Genomic DNA, 15,938 nt, shown 5'->3' with positions numbered 1-15,938 from the left:
GCCTGTAGCCTTTAAGGCCAGAGTTGGGAGGCAGTTCAGAGTTGATAAGGCCTACAGTCTTAGAAGGTAACATTCTTATTCTTGCTTGACAGCTTGATTCAAATTAGAATTATCCTGCTGCTTTCTGACCTGAGTGCACTATTTTCCTTTTTCACTAGCTACAGGATAAGAGTCAAGCCAAGATCCAGGTGCATGTGCCAGGTTTGGAGGCCACACATGGGGCCATTCCAGGCAGCACTGTGGTCTAAGCCCAAGGCATCAGCCAGCAATAATTACTAGAAGCAGACTGGAAAGAGCAGAACAGGCTATTGCCTTCCAAGGCAATATTTATTAAACATCCTGACTAGAAATAAGAAGAAGCAGAGAACCCCTCAGACACTGAGGGAGAAAATGAAGCGATTGTTGCCAGAGTCAGAGGAAGAAATCATGGTCACCTTGGGACCCTCCTCCAGGCTTTCCCCAGATAAGGCTAAGGCAGAGACTGTGTGTGGCATCAAGAGCAAGTCCTCAGGTCCTGCTGGATCGTTACTAGAAGACAACTCCCTGCCTCCTTGCCGTGGGTCAGCAGCCTCAGCCATGGGTGGAGACAGAGATGGGAACCTGGCCCAGCCATGCACCTTTGGGCAGCAGGCCAACAGCCAGCATCCTCTGGGCTCCACTTCCTATATTTCAGGGTCTGGTTCTCAGGACCTCTCATCTGTCAGCATTACCAAAATCTGTCGAGAGTCCTCAGAGAGGAACCAAGCCAAGCCCCTTTTGTCCAGAGGCCCCAGACAAGGCTGTAGCTGTGAACAGCAAGAGCCTTTGGGGGATGTGGTAGAATATATCATCAGAGAACTGCAAGGCATCAGCTGTCTTCAGACTGAGATTGCTGAGCTGCGGCAGCACTTGAGCCAAGTCCGGGGCTCAGTGGATGAAGTCTCTAGCTGTGTAGACTCAGTACTGAGTGAAATAGAAGGCTTGCAGGTGGGAAGCAGCTCCCTGGCCAAGGTGTGTGTGGGGGGAAAGGCCCAGGAACCCCATGTGGACAGACCCATTGAAGAAGCTATTCTGTATCTGTATGGACTTCCTGAGCAAGATGGGGAAAATACTGTGGAACTGGTGGACAGCTTCCTAGCCAAGCACCTCTGTGTTAACGGCATGCAGAGTAACAGGTACATCAAGGAGGCTTACAGGGCAGGCAAAACCCCTGCCCCCAGGCCTACTGTTGTGAAGCTTGCCCATCTAGAGCACAGAGACTTCATCTTGCAGAAATCCATTCTCTTGCAGAGTGTGGGGGTCCAGATTGCCACCAGAGAAGAACCAAGCTGGCCACAGGGGTATAAGAATCCCCAAAAGGAGTCTATATCATTTGTGCAACAACAACTTCAGGATCATAGTTCGAATTCTTTAAACCAGGATGAACCAGTTCTTCAAATGGAAACAAGGGATGGAGGACCCATAAAAGAACAGTATCAGATGAGGGCTCAGAATCAACATAGAGACCACCAGGACCTTGAACAGCAAAGCCTTAGCTTCCTACTCAATTTAGCAAAGCAAAGTGATGTGTCTAAGTTACAGGATGAAATAAAAGGAACATCAGGAACATCCCAATTTATCACTGGCAGCTGTGGTGAACCAGCAGGAAGAGAAGGTTCTCTGTCTACCCTTCATCAATTTGGGAAATCTTCCCTGGTGTTAGTCTCAAAAGAGGAGGATTCTGGGAAATCCCAGTGTTTCAAAAAGTGCAGCCAAGAACTTGAAGCGTGTAAAGTAGTAAAAACAGAAAATGACTGCAGCAGTAAAAGTGAGGCCAGCAGCTGCCTGTCACTGTCTGGATTGCTGAAGACAGAGAGAATAAATGCAGAGGACAAGCTCCTGAGCTGTGAAGCTGGATTTGATGTTCTGAGCTCAAAGCAGCTCGAAGACCTTTTGGCAGACAAGTCTAGAGGGTTTGCAACTCTGAGCTGTGACAGTATGATGGAGGAAATTATCATAGGGCCTGAGACTTTCAGTGACATGGTTCATATTGACCTGAATGAAGAGGAGGAATGTGCTGCTCAGGTCCTTAAGGATGTCCTTGATAAATCCTCTTGTGTTCTGGGTGGCTCTCAGGAGGATGAAGATGCAGAAATCAAGTTTTACACAAGTAAACTGGGCCGAGCAATTCACCACTTTCGTTCAGCTCTGCAGGGTGTGTTGCAGAAGCTGGAGAACAGTGGGTCCATCAGCCCTGAGGACCTGGAAAGCAATGAGAGTGGTTCCCAGTCAGAGAACAGTGATCGGCTTCTTGGGACAATGAGTTTGGGGGGTGCCAAGGAGAGCCCTGGGAGTCAGGGGAGTGAGAGCTTGCTCAGTGTAGTCTCTGGTGGAGTGGGTATCTCTACACAGGGACATCAAATGCTTCAAGATCCAAGCAACTTCTCTCTTGCTTCTAATAACTCACCTCTTGCATATTCGTTGCCAAGTTTTTCTCTGGCTCCGTGTCTGGGAAGTGAGACTTGTTCCAATGCCGAATCTCCTAAGCAGGGCAGACTAAGCCTAGAGCAAGTGTGTGCAGAGACCATTTACCTCAACAAGTGCATCAGCAACTTTAAAAATGTTCTAAGAGAGAGAAGACTGAGGCAGAAAAAACTTTTGCACGAGCTAGTACATGAGGCAAACCATCTCTCAGTAGAAGACATGCACTCAGGTATTCTGAGTCTCTATTTAATGGGGTCCCTGGCTAGGTGTGGCCTCCATCTGGCCGGCATGAGACCCAGCATGGTGGCGAGTTGCACAAGGTGATGGGCGGGGGTGGTATACAAAGCTTGAGTCAGCCTAAATTTCTTGAGTATAGATCTTAAACTAATCCTGTGGGAATTAGAGGAAAGAGTGTTCTAAAGCATCAGGAAATAAGTTTCTGCCCTCAGGGGGCTTCCAATGTATTGGGGGGAGCTATAGAAAGTTCCTTTTGAAAAGAGGAAAGAACATCTGGGCAGAGTAGTTTGCAGCTGCAGGAGTTTTAGAATATTCAGGTGTGAAGTAGGTGTGTGAGTGGGAGGTAGGAGTAGGGAATGAGGCTTAGGTGCCGACAAGCACTAGAAGGACTAAAAGAATTCTGTGTTGCATGTTAAAATTACTCTCCATGGGTTTCTTGCCAAGATGAGATTTCCATTTCCTCAGCAACCAATGGGGCTTCTCTACCTCATAGGCCACTATGGAAAATTTCCCTACCCTGACCTGTCTTCTTCCTAGTCCCAGACTTGCCGACACAGAACCTTATTTCTGACTTGGAGCATGCAGGAGCTGCTTATAGTGCTGACCCTGCCCAAGAGCCTGACTCTGCCCTCGATAGGTCAGATTCCCTTTCTTCCTTTTCCAGCAAAAGGCTGCTCACTCAGAACTGGAGGATGGAATGTTTTTAAAAAAATAAATATTAACTTTACTTTTTTTTTTTTTGGTTGTACAGGGATCCAAATCTTTCACCTTGATGTTATAGCACCATGCTCAACCAGTTGAGCTAACCGGCCAGACTTGGAATGGTTTTTGACTACAAGAAATGAGAGAACATTTTTCTAGACAGTGTGGAGATATGTAGCTTTAAAACTACTTCTCCCAATCAAAATTAAATTTATCCAAAGAGCATATGCTGCATTCATCCAGTTTTAAATGTAAGCGGGGTTGTCCTCTTAGGCATATAACCTGCTTAATCTTCCTAAGGCAAAATTAAAATTATGAAGCATATTGTGTTGGCAAAGGTGTGAGGGAACAGATACTCATACATAGCTGGTGGAATGGTAGTGTAAATTGGGATAACCTTAAGGAAGGCAATTGGCAAATTTTGTCAAAATTGCAAATATGTATACCCATTGAGCCCTCAAAACCACTTCTGGGAATTTATCCTGCAGGTATATTTTCGCATGTGGAAGTGACATATGTACAAGGCTATTTTTGAAGCATTGTTTTTAATAGCAAAGATAAAAAACAACCTAAATGTTTGTTAAGACATACTGGTTTAGTAAATTATGGGCATGTCCAGACAATGTAATACAGTACCATGTAGCTAAAAGGAAGGAGGTAGCTCTTTACTGAAATGTAAAGATATCTAAGATATAATGACATATGAAAAAAGCAAAGTGCAGAACAGTATGTATAGGATGCTTTCATTTGTATAAAAAGGGGAGGGAAAGAATACATACACACTCATAGAGTCTGCTTGTATATGTATAGAATATCTAATGAAAGATACATAAGAAACTTGATATGTGGTTCCCAATGGGGAGAGGTATTAGGTGAAAAACTAATGGGATGGGAAGGAGATTTTTCCACTGTATACCCTCTTACACTTTTTAGAATTTGAGTCATATGATATAATACCAAGTTGTAACATTAAAAATTGAAAAATTATGTCACTGTCCTTTCAAATATCCTTAGAGCTGCTCCTTATAGCTTAGCAAAGGAAAATAAAAAGTCTAGATTCCTGTACTTGGCATTCAAGGTCACTATAATTGGTCTCTAGTTTCCATTTCCAGGCTTATCTCCCATTGTCCCACTATATACCTCCCAAAAGGAAACTTTGCAGTCTTACAAATTTGTCTGGAACTTTCTGTTTTCAGCATATTCACATATACATGCTTCCTTCTAACTTAAGGTGTTGTGTTCACCAGTTCAGCCTAGCAAAAATCTACTCATTCTTCATCATACAGCCAAAACATTATCTCTTCCAAGAAGCTTTCTATAATTCCTCAGCTGTAAGGGATTTCTCTTTTCCTCTTAATGTTGCAGCTTGTTTTTCTTCTCCCCGGGCATTTAGAAATCATTTCATTACAGCAACAATTAAAATAACAAATATCAGACCAATACTTCCTTACAACCTCCTTAAACCTTTAGTGGGAGCTGATGTTAGCATGAGCACTGGGGACACTTGTGCCTGACTTGCAAAATTCCCTTTCTGGGCTGACATCCTGCTGGACAATGGAGGAACTGCAGTACCTGTGGTAGCAGGTGGTGGTAGCAGCAGTGATGATGTCAGAAGGTTTTCTGAAGTACCAATAAGAAAGCAAGCCACAGTTCTGGGTCCTAGCCCAGACTCAGTCTGGCCTGAGGGCTGCAGAGGCAGTGTTGGAGGGGACACAAAGTGGTGGCAGTCAGGTTCAGGCCTTACTCCCCCACCATTGTATAGAGCAGAATGAGCAAACAGGCCAGCCTCTTACCAACACATTCCTTTAATAGACTTTGCTAGAGCAGTCACCCTAATCTGGGAAACTCAATCAGTATCACAGAGACTGCTACCACCACACAGCATCTGAGAAATCAGCTTTCCTTACTACCTTGCTTGAGACCTTTTAGGGCCTAAGCTTATTAGTTGCAGCTTATCATTAATTTGAGTTTTTATTTTTCATCTTATTTTATTTATTTATTTTTTTGGTATGTGCGAGGTACTGTTTTAGGTAGTCTTGTGTGCATTGTATAAAATTCAATTCTTCCATTCCTACCACTCCACGAAAATAGCTTTAGCCAAGGCCATTAGATGACCACCATATTGCCAAACTGATGGTTCATTTTCAGTCCTTCTCTTAATCAATCAACCAGCAACTTGACACAATTGATAATCACTTCCTTCTTTTTATTATAACAGCTTTATTAAGTTATAATTCACTTATGATAAAATTCACCCTTAAAGTCCCTTAAGTGTACAGTCAAGTGAGTTTTTTAGTTATTCAAAGAGTTATGCAACCAACACCACTATCTAATTCCAGAACATTTCCATCACTCCATAAGAAATCTGTTACCCATTAGCAGTCACTTCCCAAACCCCCTTGCCCCCAACCTCTGACAACCACTAATTTTCTTTCTGTTTCTATGGATTTGCCTATTCTGGGTGTTTCATATAGGTGGATTCATACTGTCTGTGGCCTTTTGTGTCTGAATTTTTTCACTTAGCATGAAGTTTTTAAGGTTCACCAGTGTTGTAGCATGTATCAGTACTTCATTTTTTTTGGTGGCTGAATAATATCATTGGATAGACATTTTATTTGTCCGTAAATTGATGGACATTTGGGGGGTTGTTACCACTTTTTGGCTATTATGAATAATGCTGCTATGAACATTTTTGTACAAGTTTTTATGTGGAAAAATATTTTAAATTCTCTTGGGTATTCACCTAGAAGTGGGTCATATGTTAAGTCTATATTTAACATTTTAATGTGACTTTAAAATGATTTATTTATTTATATATTAATTTCTGGTGGCTGGCTAGTTACAGAGATTGAACCCTGGACCTTGGTGTTATTACCACCACTCTCCGAATTAATTAGCCAGCCCTATATTTACATTTTGAGGAACCACCAGATGGTTTTCCAAAATGGTTATACTATTTTGCCTTCCCACCATCGATGTATGGAGGTTTCTAATTTCTCCACATCCTTGGCAACATTTGTTATTATCTGTCTTTTTGATTATAGCCCTCCTAGTTAGTGTGAAATGATATTTCATCATGGTTTTGATATGCATTTCCATAGTGACTAATGATGTTGAATATCTTTTCATGAGCTTATTGGCCATTTTCTTTTTTGGGGGGGGACAGCTGGCCAGTAAAGGGATCCAAACCCATGATCTTGGTGTTATAAGGCTGTGCTATTGGCCATTTTTATATCTTCGTTGGAGTAATGTCTATTCATAACCTTTGCCTATTTTTAAATTAAGTTTTGAGTTGTAAAAGTTCTTTATATATTCTGAATATAAGTTATATATTCTGAATATAAGTTCCGTATCAGTTACATTATTTGTAAATATTTTCTCCCATTCTGTGGGTTATCTTTTCAATTTTTTGATGGTATCCTTTGAAGTATTAAAGTTTTTTACTGTTTTATTTTTTAAAATATTTATTGTGGTAAAGTATGCATAGCATAAAATTTATTATTTTCACTCTTTTTAAATGTTTAATTCTGTGGCATTAAATACATTGACATTGTTGTGCAGACATCACTAACATTTATGTCCAGAACGTTTTTGTCTTCTCCAGCTGAAATTCTGCATCCATTAAACACTAACTGCCCATTCTCCCCTCCTCTCAGATCCTGGCAATCACCATTCTACTTTGTCTCTTTGAATTTGGCTGCTCTAAGTACCTCATATAAGTGGAATTACACAATATTTGTCCTTTTGTGACTGGCTTATTTCACTTAACGTAATATCCTCAAGGTTAATCCATGTTGTAGCATATGTCAGAATTTCCTTCCTCTTTAAGACTGAATAGCATTCTGTTGTATGTATATATCACATTTACCTGTTCCTCAGTCAATGGACATTTGGGTTGCTTCCACCTTTTGGCTATTGTGAATAATGCTGCTATAAACATGGGTATAAAAATATGTTTGAGTCCTTGCTTTCATTTCTTTTGGGTATATATCCAGAGGTGGAATTGCTGGATCATACAGTAATTCTAGTTTTTGAGGAATCATCATACCATTTTCCACAGTGCCTGCACCATTGTACATTCCTACCAGTAGTGCACAGGGTCACAATATCTCCACATTGCCTGCAATACTTATTTTCTGTTTTTTTTTTTTAATGATAAATATTATAGTGTGTATGATGTAGAGCACAAAAGTTTTAAATTTTGATGTTCAGTTTATCCATTTCTTTCTTGTGTTGATTGTTCTTTTAGTGTCATAGCTAAAAAACGATTATCTAATCCAAGGTCACAAAGATTTACCCCTATGTTTTTTTTCCAAGAGTTTTATAGTTTTAGCTCTTATATTTAGGTCTGTGATACATTTTGCGTTAGTTAATTCTATTCCTTTGATCTTTAGTCTATCCTGATGCCTCCGTTTCTCCTTTTTGAAACACTTTCTTCACTTGGCTTCCAGAACACCTCTCTGTCTTAGTTCTCTCCCATCATTACTGGCCATTCCTTCTCAATCATTTTTGCTGGTCTCTCCTCATCTCTCCAACCTTGTAGCATTCCAGGATTCAATCCTGACTTTTTAATTCATGCTCACTTCCTAGGTGATAATCTTTCAAACACATGAGTTTTATAAACCTTCCCAGATTTATATCTTCAGCCCAGACATCTTCTGTGAACACCAGACTCCACATCTACTTAAAATCCCCATTTGGATATAAATAGGCATCCCAGACTTGACATATCGAAAACCAAACTCCTTGTCTTTCTCCCAAAGCCCCTGCCAAACATGCTTTTCTTATAGTCTTTTTTTTTACCAGCAAGTGGCAACTTCATTCTTGCAGCTACTCAGGCCTAAATCCATAGAGTCATTCCTGACTTCTCTTTTTTTCTCCCACTCACAACTCACATCCAGTCCATTAGTAAATTCTACTGCTGCCTCTATCTATAAAAAATATTCTAAGTCTTACCACTATCTCTACCTCCACCCCTGTCATTCTTTTTGGGGGGGGGTTGGGGGCAGCTGACTGGTACAGAGATTGAACCCTGGACCTTGGTGTTGTCAGTACCATGCTCTAACAACTGAGCCAACTGGCTAGGCCCCCTCCAACACTATCATCCTTATATAAGTCACCATTTTCTCTTGTTTAGATTATTGCAGTAGTCCAACTGGTCTCCCTGTTTCTACCCTTGTTCCATATAGTCTGTTCTCCCCACTGCAGAGTAATCCTTATAAAGTATGAGTCAGACCATAACACTTCTCTGCTCAAAACCTTTCAGTAACTTTCTGTCTCGTTCAGAATGAAAACCAGAATTATTATAAGGGCCTATAGAGTCCTGTTTGAACTGGCACTTTATTGCAAACTTGCTGTTCCTCCATGCTAATTATTCTCTCATCTCAGGCTTTGCCCTTGCTCTATGTTCTGCCTGAAATACTTTTCTCCTAGAACTGTGAATGGCTTCTTTATTCATTTCCTTTAAGTTTCTGCTTAGATGTCACCTTATCAATGATGCCTCCCTGACTACCCTTTATAAATTTTAGTAGCAACTCTTAACACCATCATCAGGGAGCATTATCTTTCTTTCTTACCTGAATTTTTCAGTAGAGTCCCTATCACGTGGTGTAGCATATGTTTATTTCTTTTGGAGAGTCGACTCTGGAACCAGAATGCCTGTTTTGAATTTTGGCTTTACCACATACTGTGACTTTAGGCAAGTTTCTTAACTCTCCGATCTTCAGTTTAATAAACAAAAAAGTAGAGATAATAGTATTTACCCAGCAGAGCTATTATGAGAAATAAATGAGCTTACTCAAATAAGATGTCAGATACATAGTATGTGTTCAATTAATGTTAGCTGCTATCACCATCTTGCTCCTCCTATGAGATAAAAGCTTCTCAAGATCAGGGAGTTTGTTTCATTCACTGCTGCATTACCAGAACCAAGAACAGTGCCTAGTGTACAGTTAGTTCTTAATAAGTATTTGTTGAAGAAATGAATCCTCGCAATAACCTTGGGAGGTAGCTGTTCTTACCCACTTATTACAGATAAGGAAATTTAGTCTCAAATAAGTTCAGTGCCTCAAGTCTTTTGACTCCCAATTACAATGGAGTTAAGATGGTTTTATTGGGCATATTGGGGGGAGGGAGGATGAAGGAGGTATGTTACTTTCTCATAAAATGGACTGTTTGGAAGAGTGAGATTATTTTAGGGATCAAAGATTTTTCTGCAAAGCAGTTGTTTTACAGACATTTATAACTTAAACTGAAAACTAAATCTGAGTGGAAGAATCCTAAGGCATTTAAGGAAGTTAGGAAACATAGGAAATTTGATTCTTAACAAGAAGAGTTTTTTGGTTTTTGTTTGTTTTTTAAAAAATATTTGTCCAGCGGGTGGGAAAAAGTGAATATAGCTAATATAGCAGTTCTTCAGTGTCTGGAAAATGGTACTGATTAAGAGACCTGTGTCTTCTCTGTACTGGGCAAGAGACACCTTCTGAGAAAAGCTGTTGTTTCTGAAGTCCTGAAAGTTGCAGTTTCCCATTGCTGCATACAAATGCTAGGGGATGTGCTAAGCCCTTGGGCTGCAAAGCTGAAATAAAATATATGATCCTTACTCTCCAGACGTTCACAGAATCCTTGCCCACAAGAAGTTCTCAAGAAGTTCACAGTTAAAGAAATGTAAAGGGAGATATTTATACAGATGACTACAATGAAACATTGTATTGATAACATACTCTTAAGGAAGTGTGCACATGGAAGGGTGAGTTTCATGAGCATATCGTGAAGAGGCACTTAATTCTGCCTTTGAGAGGAAGGCAGATAAAGAAATTTCAAAGAGGCATTAATATTTGAGCTAAATTTTAAAGAATGAGACTGAGCCCACCCAGTAGTCCTGAGAGGTATGGGAGGAAGGTGTGCAGAGTCACAGATGTGATGGACAGTGTTCAGTAAGGCTTGAATATAGGGCCTCTATGAAAAGGAGTAAAAGGAAAGGAAAGCTAGAATGGTAGAGAAAGTATAAATATTGAAGCAGTTTATGTGCTATAATAAGGAATGGGGAGCCACTGATGCAATCAACCAAACAAAAAAAGTGATGAGATCCTGGACTAGGGCAATGATAGTTTGAAACAGAGAGGCAGGAATGGATGCCAGAGATATTTAGGACGTAGAATATATAGGGCTGGGTGATTGACTGGATAGTGATGGGATGGACAGAGGGAGGAATCCAGTGTCTGACTGGGGGTCTCAGATCTCAGATATAGGGAGGAGGAGGAGTTTAGAGGTGAAAGATATAAGTGAGTATTTAGACATATTGAATTTTTGTTTTTTTGTTTTTTGGTGGCTGGTCAGTTCGGTGATCTGAACCCATCACCTTGGTATTATAAGGCTGCACTCTAACCAGTTGAGCTAACTGGCCAGCCCCTTGGACATGTTGAATTTGAACTAAGCATGGGATATCCAGGTGATATGCAATAGGCAGTTGTTAATGTGTTGGGGTAAAGTAGGGACTTAACAGTTAGGTATAGCTACTTTGAGAAGTGGAAGAGCTGACTAGTGAAATGGGAGAGACTTGTCAAGAGACACTGAGGACCCAGTTGAGGTTAAAAATCTGCATCTGTTTGCTGTGGTTCTCATCTGTACAGTGGTGGGATTTGTCAAGGCATCTGTCATATTAAATACCAATGAGAAGGATGAACAGAACTTAGGGCACTAGAAGGGCTTAATTACCATTGCTTGGGTGGGCATCAGGAAAGGTTTCCCAAAACTGTTCTTTGGAGGAGGAATTGGATTTTCCTCTGTGGAAAGAAGGTGCGAGATGCTGTTTCAGGTTGATGCAATGGCATTAATGAGTAAGCAAATATGTGGAGTTTTGAGTATGTGACCTTTTTGGGAAACAAGGCAATTAGATTGTAGGAAGTATAAATGGGAGTCAAGAAAGGGAGTGGGAGAGGAGAATTGGGATTGGGGTTAGCTCATGGAGAACCTTGACAGCCTTGTCAACAGATCAGATTTTATTCTTTAGGCATTATGGGGAAATCTGGCGGGGAACAGGACACAATCAAAATAACTTTGACATGGTATGTAGAATGTATTTAAGATGGTGCAGGAGGAGAGAAACATTTCTAGTTTGAGTCATAGGGTCAGTTAAAGTGGTCCTTGCCTAATTTTCTTATTCAAAGGGAGCAGAGTGTTCTGAGGGAGTTGGGATGTAGATGCAGAAGAGCTATGTCCCCATTCCAGGAAGTTGTCTGTCTCATCTTTCCCACCTTCCTGGAACTGCGCTGTTTTGTAGGATTCCTAGTCTTTAATTCATTCTTCTGTTGGGACAGGTGGCCTATTGGGTCATCAGAAATAGCTTGAAAAACTGAGAACCTGTGAATTAGTTTCATGGATTCTCCTTTTTTCTTGTGACGTGATATCAGTGGGTCTTTAAAAGGGAGGGAAAAGAAAGTGGAGGGGAGCTGATGGGCCCAGGTGGTTGGACTTTCCTTAGAGAAGAAAGCCCGTGGGCCTATTTATATGTGGCCTGGAAGGCAATGTAGTCTGACAAGTAGGAAAGGAGTAATCTCTAAACTTTATTCTTCTCCTGTTGTGGCTTACTTGGGTCCTTCTGGAATTGTCTGTTTCCTTAGGAATGTTGTTCAGGGTTTGATAAATAATAAAGCCTGAGTCATGGTTTTATCATCCAGATCACTGTGACAGATCACTGTTGGGGCAGCAGCCAGTTGATGCCCCACAGTATGTTCAGCATCCTGGTCCTGGCCTTAACTCCAGGCCTTACCCTGGCCTAACTTAATTCAGGGTCTGGGAAAACAGGCTAGGTCTTGCTGGGCAAATGCAGAGCCAAGCTTGCATTGCAAAATGGAAAGGGTTTGGCCACCAGGCCTTTGGGGTTTGAAGACCTATCCCTGATCCAGAGTAAGCTCATGTGGCTTCTGAGGAGAAAACTCACTCTGTGCTCAGCCAGCTTTGGATAATAGCCTGTTAGAGTGGTCCTTGGCAATAAAGCTGGTCTTAACGGCCTTGACAGCCCTGTCCCTGGATGTAGCCACTTTGGAAAAGAGAAAAGGGTGGACTGGAATCTCCAGGTAGACTTTGTCCTTTGGTTTAAGTTGCCCGTGGGATGTTCCAAACTAAAAAGCAGGGACCAGCAAATACAGGCTATAAGGATTCTGGGAGCCAGTCAGCTGGCTGTGGTTTCCCTCTCCTCTGTGTCCCTTGGGTTTAGCTGGCATTTTCTTTGGGTTTCCTGATATAGGACTGAATCTACTAACCATTCTGCTCTTTTTTTCCTACTCTTTCTCTCCTTGCAGAAGGAAAGCGAGGAGCCCTTCAGGTTGTCCTTGTGGCCCTTTGGGCCCTTTTTGTTTATTCTTCACCCCTCCCTCCCAAGCACTGTGTGTGGGCGTGTACATGTGTGCATGCTCTGTGCCTCTGAGCTTTGGCTCATGCAGATAGTCTGTTTTTTTGGGAAACAGTTTGTGTCCATGCTCCATGCTTATGTGTGCTCCTGTAGACGTCTCTGGAGCACAGAGTGAGAATGTGCGTGTGCTGGCATGGGTGCACATTGAATGTAGCATGTGTGTGCTTACACTTGTACTCAGTTTGACTCCCCCAGGCATTGATTGCCCTCCTCTTCTCCTACTCTGCCTAACGTGTGTCCATTTTCTACCTATTGCTGCAAACTCTGGCACATGCTGTAAACCCTGGCTGAACCCAGCATGCATGAATACTTTGTATTTGAGAGTAGGAGTTAATATAGGCTTTTTGTGCCTCTTGCTTGGGGCCATAAATGTGAATGTGCTTTCTTCTTCTGAGCAGGCTTCCTGGTCTCTTTGTGAGTACAAGTTTCCGTAGACCTATTATGTGGTTCCTCCAAGCCACTTGAATGCATAGTATACTAATACTCTGTGCTTGCAAGCACTGGCTCTTGAAGACAGTGAGGCTTTGCTTTGCTTGTGATTCAGGCCCTAGTGAATTCTGTGTATCCTTCCCAAATGAGTTTGTGCATATGTTCTGAAGCCATAAACATAGGATCCATGCTTACTTTGTGTTTCCTTCAGGCACAAGTTGTGTCTATGAATATACGTCCTGTAGGTGATCTGTCTAGACCTCCTCCCACCACCACCACCCCACCCCGCCCTCCTTCAGTGTGCTGTGTGTGCCTGCTGTATGTGCAGGCTTCTGCAGACTAGACATATTGTCCCCTCTGAGCACAGGAAATGCACATGATCTGAGACTGGCTCCTAAAGAATTTTTTTGACTTTGTTTTCTTAAGCCTGGTGGTTTGTGGCAAATATCTGAATCTGGGTAGGAAATAAGAATCTGCCCAGTACAGTGGCTGTTTCCAAAGGGAAGATAAATTCTGGTTGGTAGGATGTGGAGATTTAGGGATGGGCTGTCACCATGCCCACCCCTAACCCCTGCACCTACCCATGCGCATAAGCAATATTAGGAGACTTGCAGTTTCTCCAGGATAGGAGGCAGATGAGATGGAATGGGGGCTGTGGGAAGTAGGCACCCAGGCTAGATTAGAACATAGACAACCTGAGAAGGGTCTTAAATCCAAAGTTCATCTGAGCCAACTGATTATCCAGGGTAGTTCTTGCTCATTTTTCCATCACTCATTAGCCCTGCCTATCTCCCTCTATTCTATCCTGTCTTGCCTCATTCTCTTCCTAACTTCTCCCACCTTTAGCTCTCCCAAAACACCTCTGTCCAAAGTTAAGCAGCTTACTTCTGTATCCCTTCTGGAGCTCATTTGCTTCAGGATAGTTAGGGTAGTTGTTGGAGGTGGAGAACAAGGAGAAACAGTAAGCCCCAGACCTGCTAGTACTAGGTTTCTTTTGCCTGAAAAGCATGCGCTGTTGGTTCTCTGAAGAGCCCTGGCAGCTTTGGAACTCTCTCTTCTATGTACACTGCTTGAAATATTTGCTGCTGCTTTTTTTTTTTTTTTTTTTTTTTTTTATAGCAGAAACCTTTAAAAAGTGGGGGTTTTTTGTTTTTGTTTTGTTTTAACTGTTTCTTCCTTAAATTATTTGGTGCCTCAATTTTCAACTTCTCATTCTAGGGCCTATAAGATTCACCAAAATGATGACCCAGATGTGTAATCTGCCCTGAGTTCTCTTGTTACATAGAGCTTATCAAATGTAGAGAGTGGACTCAGTGTCAGTGTACTCATACATGTGTACTCACTGTCAGTGAGTTAGGGGTTCAAGGAACCCAAGCTAAGTAAAACCACAAGACGAGATGGGAATCCATGAAGACCAGGTCTGACTCTGGGGCAGCCAAGGGAGCTTAGGAATATAGGTGGAAGAAGACCAGACTCTATACGAAATTGTCCATTTGCTTTAGTGAGGCCTGGAAGCTGAAATAAGCTCTTCTCCTGGGCTCGACTTACTGCTGTCTACACTAATGGCTTGTATAAGGGGTGGGGTGGGGGGGATATAAGTTCTGGCAGCTGTCACACTCCCAGTGGACCTTAGCCCTGGGATCTCAGTGAGCTTGGCCTTATATCCTTTCTATTTCCTGGGAAGAAGAGAGACAAGAACCTCTCATTTCAGCAGCCTGCTATTTGCCCTTAGTGGTCAGGCCTTTGGCTTAGACATCAGTCTGGCTATGTTACCACATGGTAAATTTGACCTATTCTGCTCTGGGCTTCCTAGTTTACTCTCACTGTCCAACCTACAGGCAGTCTTTCATCTTTCCCAGCATCTAACTTTTTTCTATCTCTTTTTAAAGATTCCAGATGATGGTTACCCCCCTCTGTCTCAGTGGCTCCCAGAAGGGTAAGTGATTCTTTGTACAGTTTTTGTGGATTTTACATAGTCTCACTCACAGCTTTTAGCTTTTCCCCTGGGAAGCAAGGACAACAGCCCCATAAGTTGGATCCTGGGGAAGGAAGGGGTTGGCTAGTTCCATGGGGCTGAGGAGAGCACTCTGCTGACTGATTCCTTACAGAAGAGATAACTTTGCAGAGTGGTTCCCCTGGGGCAGAGAAGGGAGCTTTTGGGCTCCCTTCCCCACCCTTGCCTGTGTAATTTCTAATCCATTTCACCATAGTGTCATATACTCTTTAGGTAGAAGAATGAGGAAACTAGGAGAATATCTGCATTTGGAAATATTTTCTTTCCATTCCATTGTTGATGTTGTAGCTGATTAGATTACTCCCCGGACTGGGTCCCGCTTCGGCTCTTGTGAGTCACCTAGTTATTCCATTCCACTCTAGTCACATAAGTAACATCTTTTCTGAGCTCTGTATGTTCTGTCTGTGTTTCTTGTTTAGGAGTTTCAGACCCATGTGATTACACCAGAGAGTCAATTTAATGTGGTCTTTTTTTTTTTTCGGTGGCTGCCTGATGCAAGGATCTGAACCTGGGACCTTGGTGTTACATAACACCAGAGTCATTTTAAGCTGCCCAACTGCTTCCTGTAACTACTGACTGTTCTTAAGAGAGAAGAGTTTAAGTGCCTCCCCACACCCTACTCCTTCACCTCCCACACCCCTCCACCACCACCACCACCACCACACACACACACACACACACACACACACACACACACACACA

General features: G+C 42.1%; 1 protein-coding gene across 1 annotated transcript; it reads left to right on the top strand.

The window, feature by feature from the left end:
- Positions 1-390: 390 nt before the first annotated feature.
- On the top strand, positions 391-15,158 carry LOC103581633 (the record flags this gene model as incomplete). The annotated part of the gene is made up of 3 exons (XM_008563414.1): positions 391-2,671; positions 12,684-12,706; positions 15,112-15,158. Coding segments are annotated over exons 1-3 (2,351 nt in total), but the record flags the coding sequence as incomplete, so codon positions are not given.
- Between the last annotated feature and the right edge of the window lie 780 nt (positions 15,159-15,938).

This window comes from Galeopterus variegatus, unplaced genomic scaffold (assembly GCF_000696425.1).
Source record: "Galeopterus variegatus unplaced genomic scaffold, G_variegatus-3.0.2 Scaffold13549, whole genome shotgun sequence".
Lineage (NCBI taxonomy): Eukaryota > Metazoa > Chordata > Mammalia > Dermoptera > Cynocephalidae > Galeopterus > Galeopterus variegatus.
The sequence above is the reverse complement of the archived record's forward strand: the minus strand, read 5'-3'. Positions and strand labels throughout refer to the sequence as shown.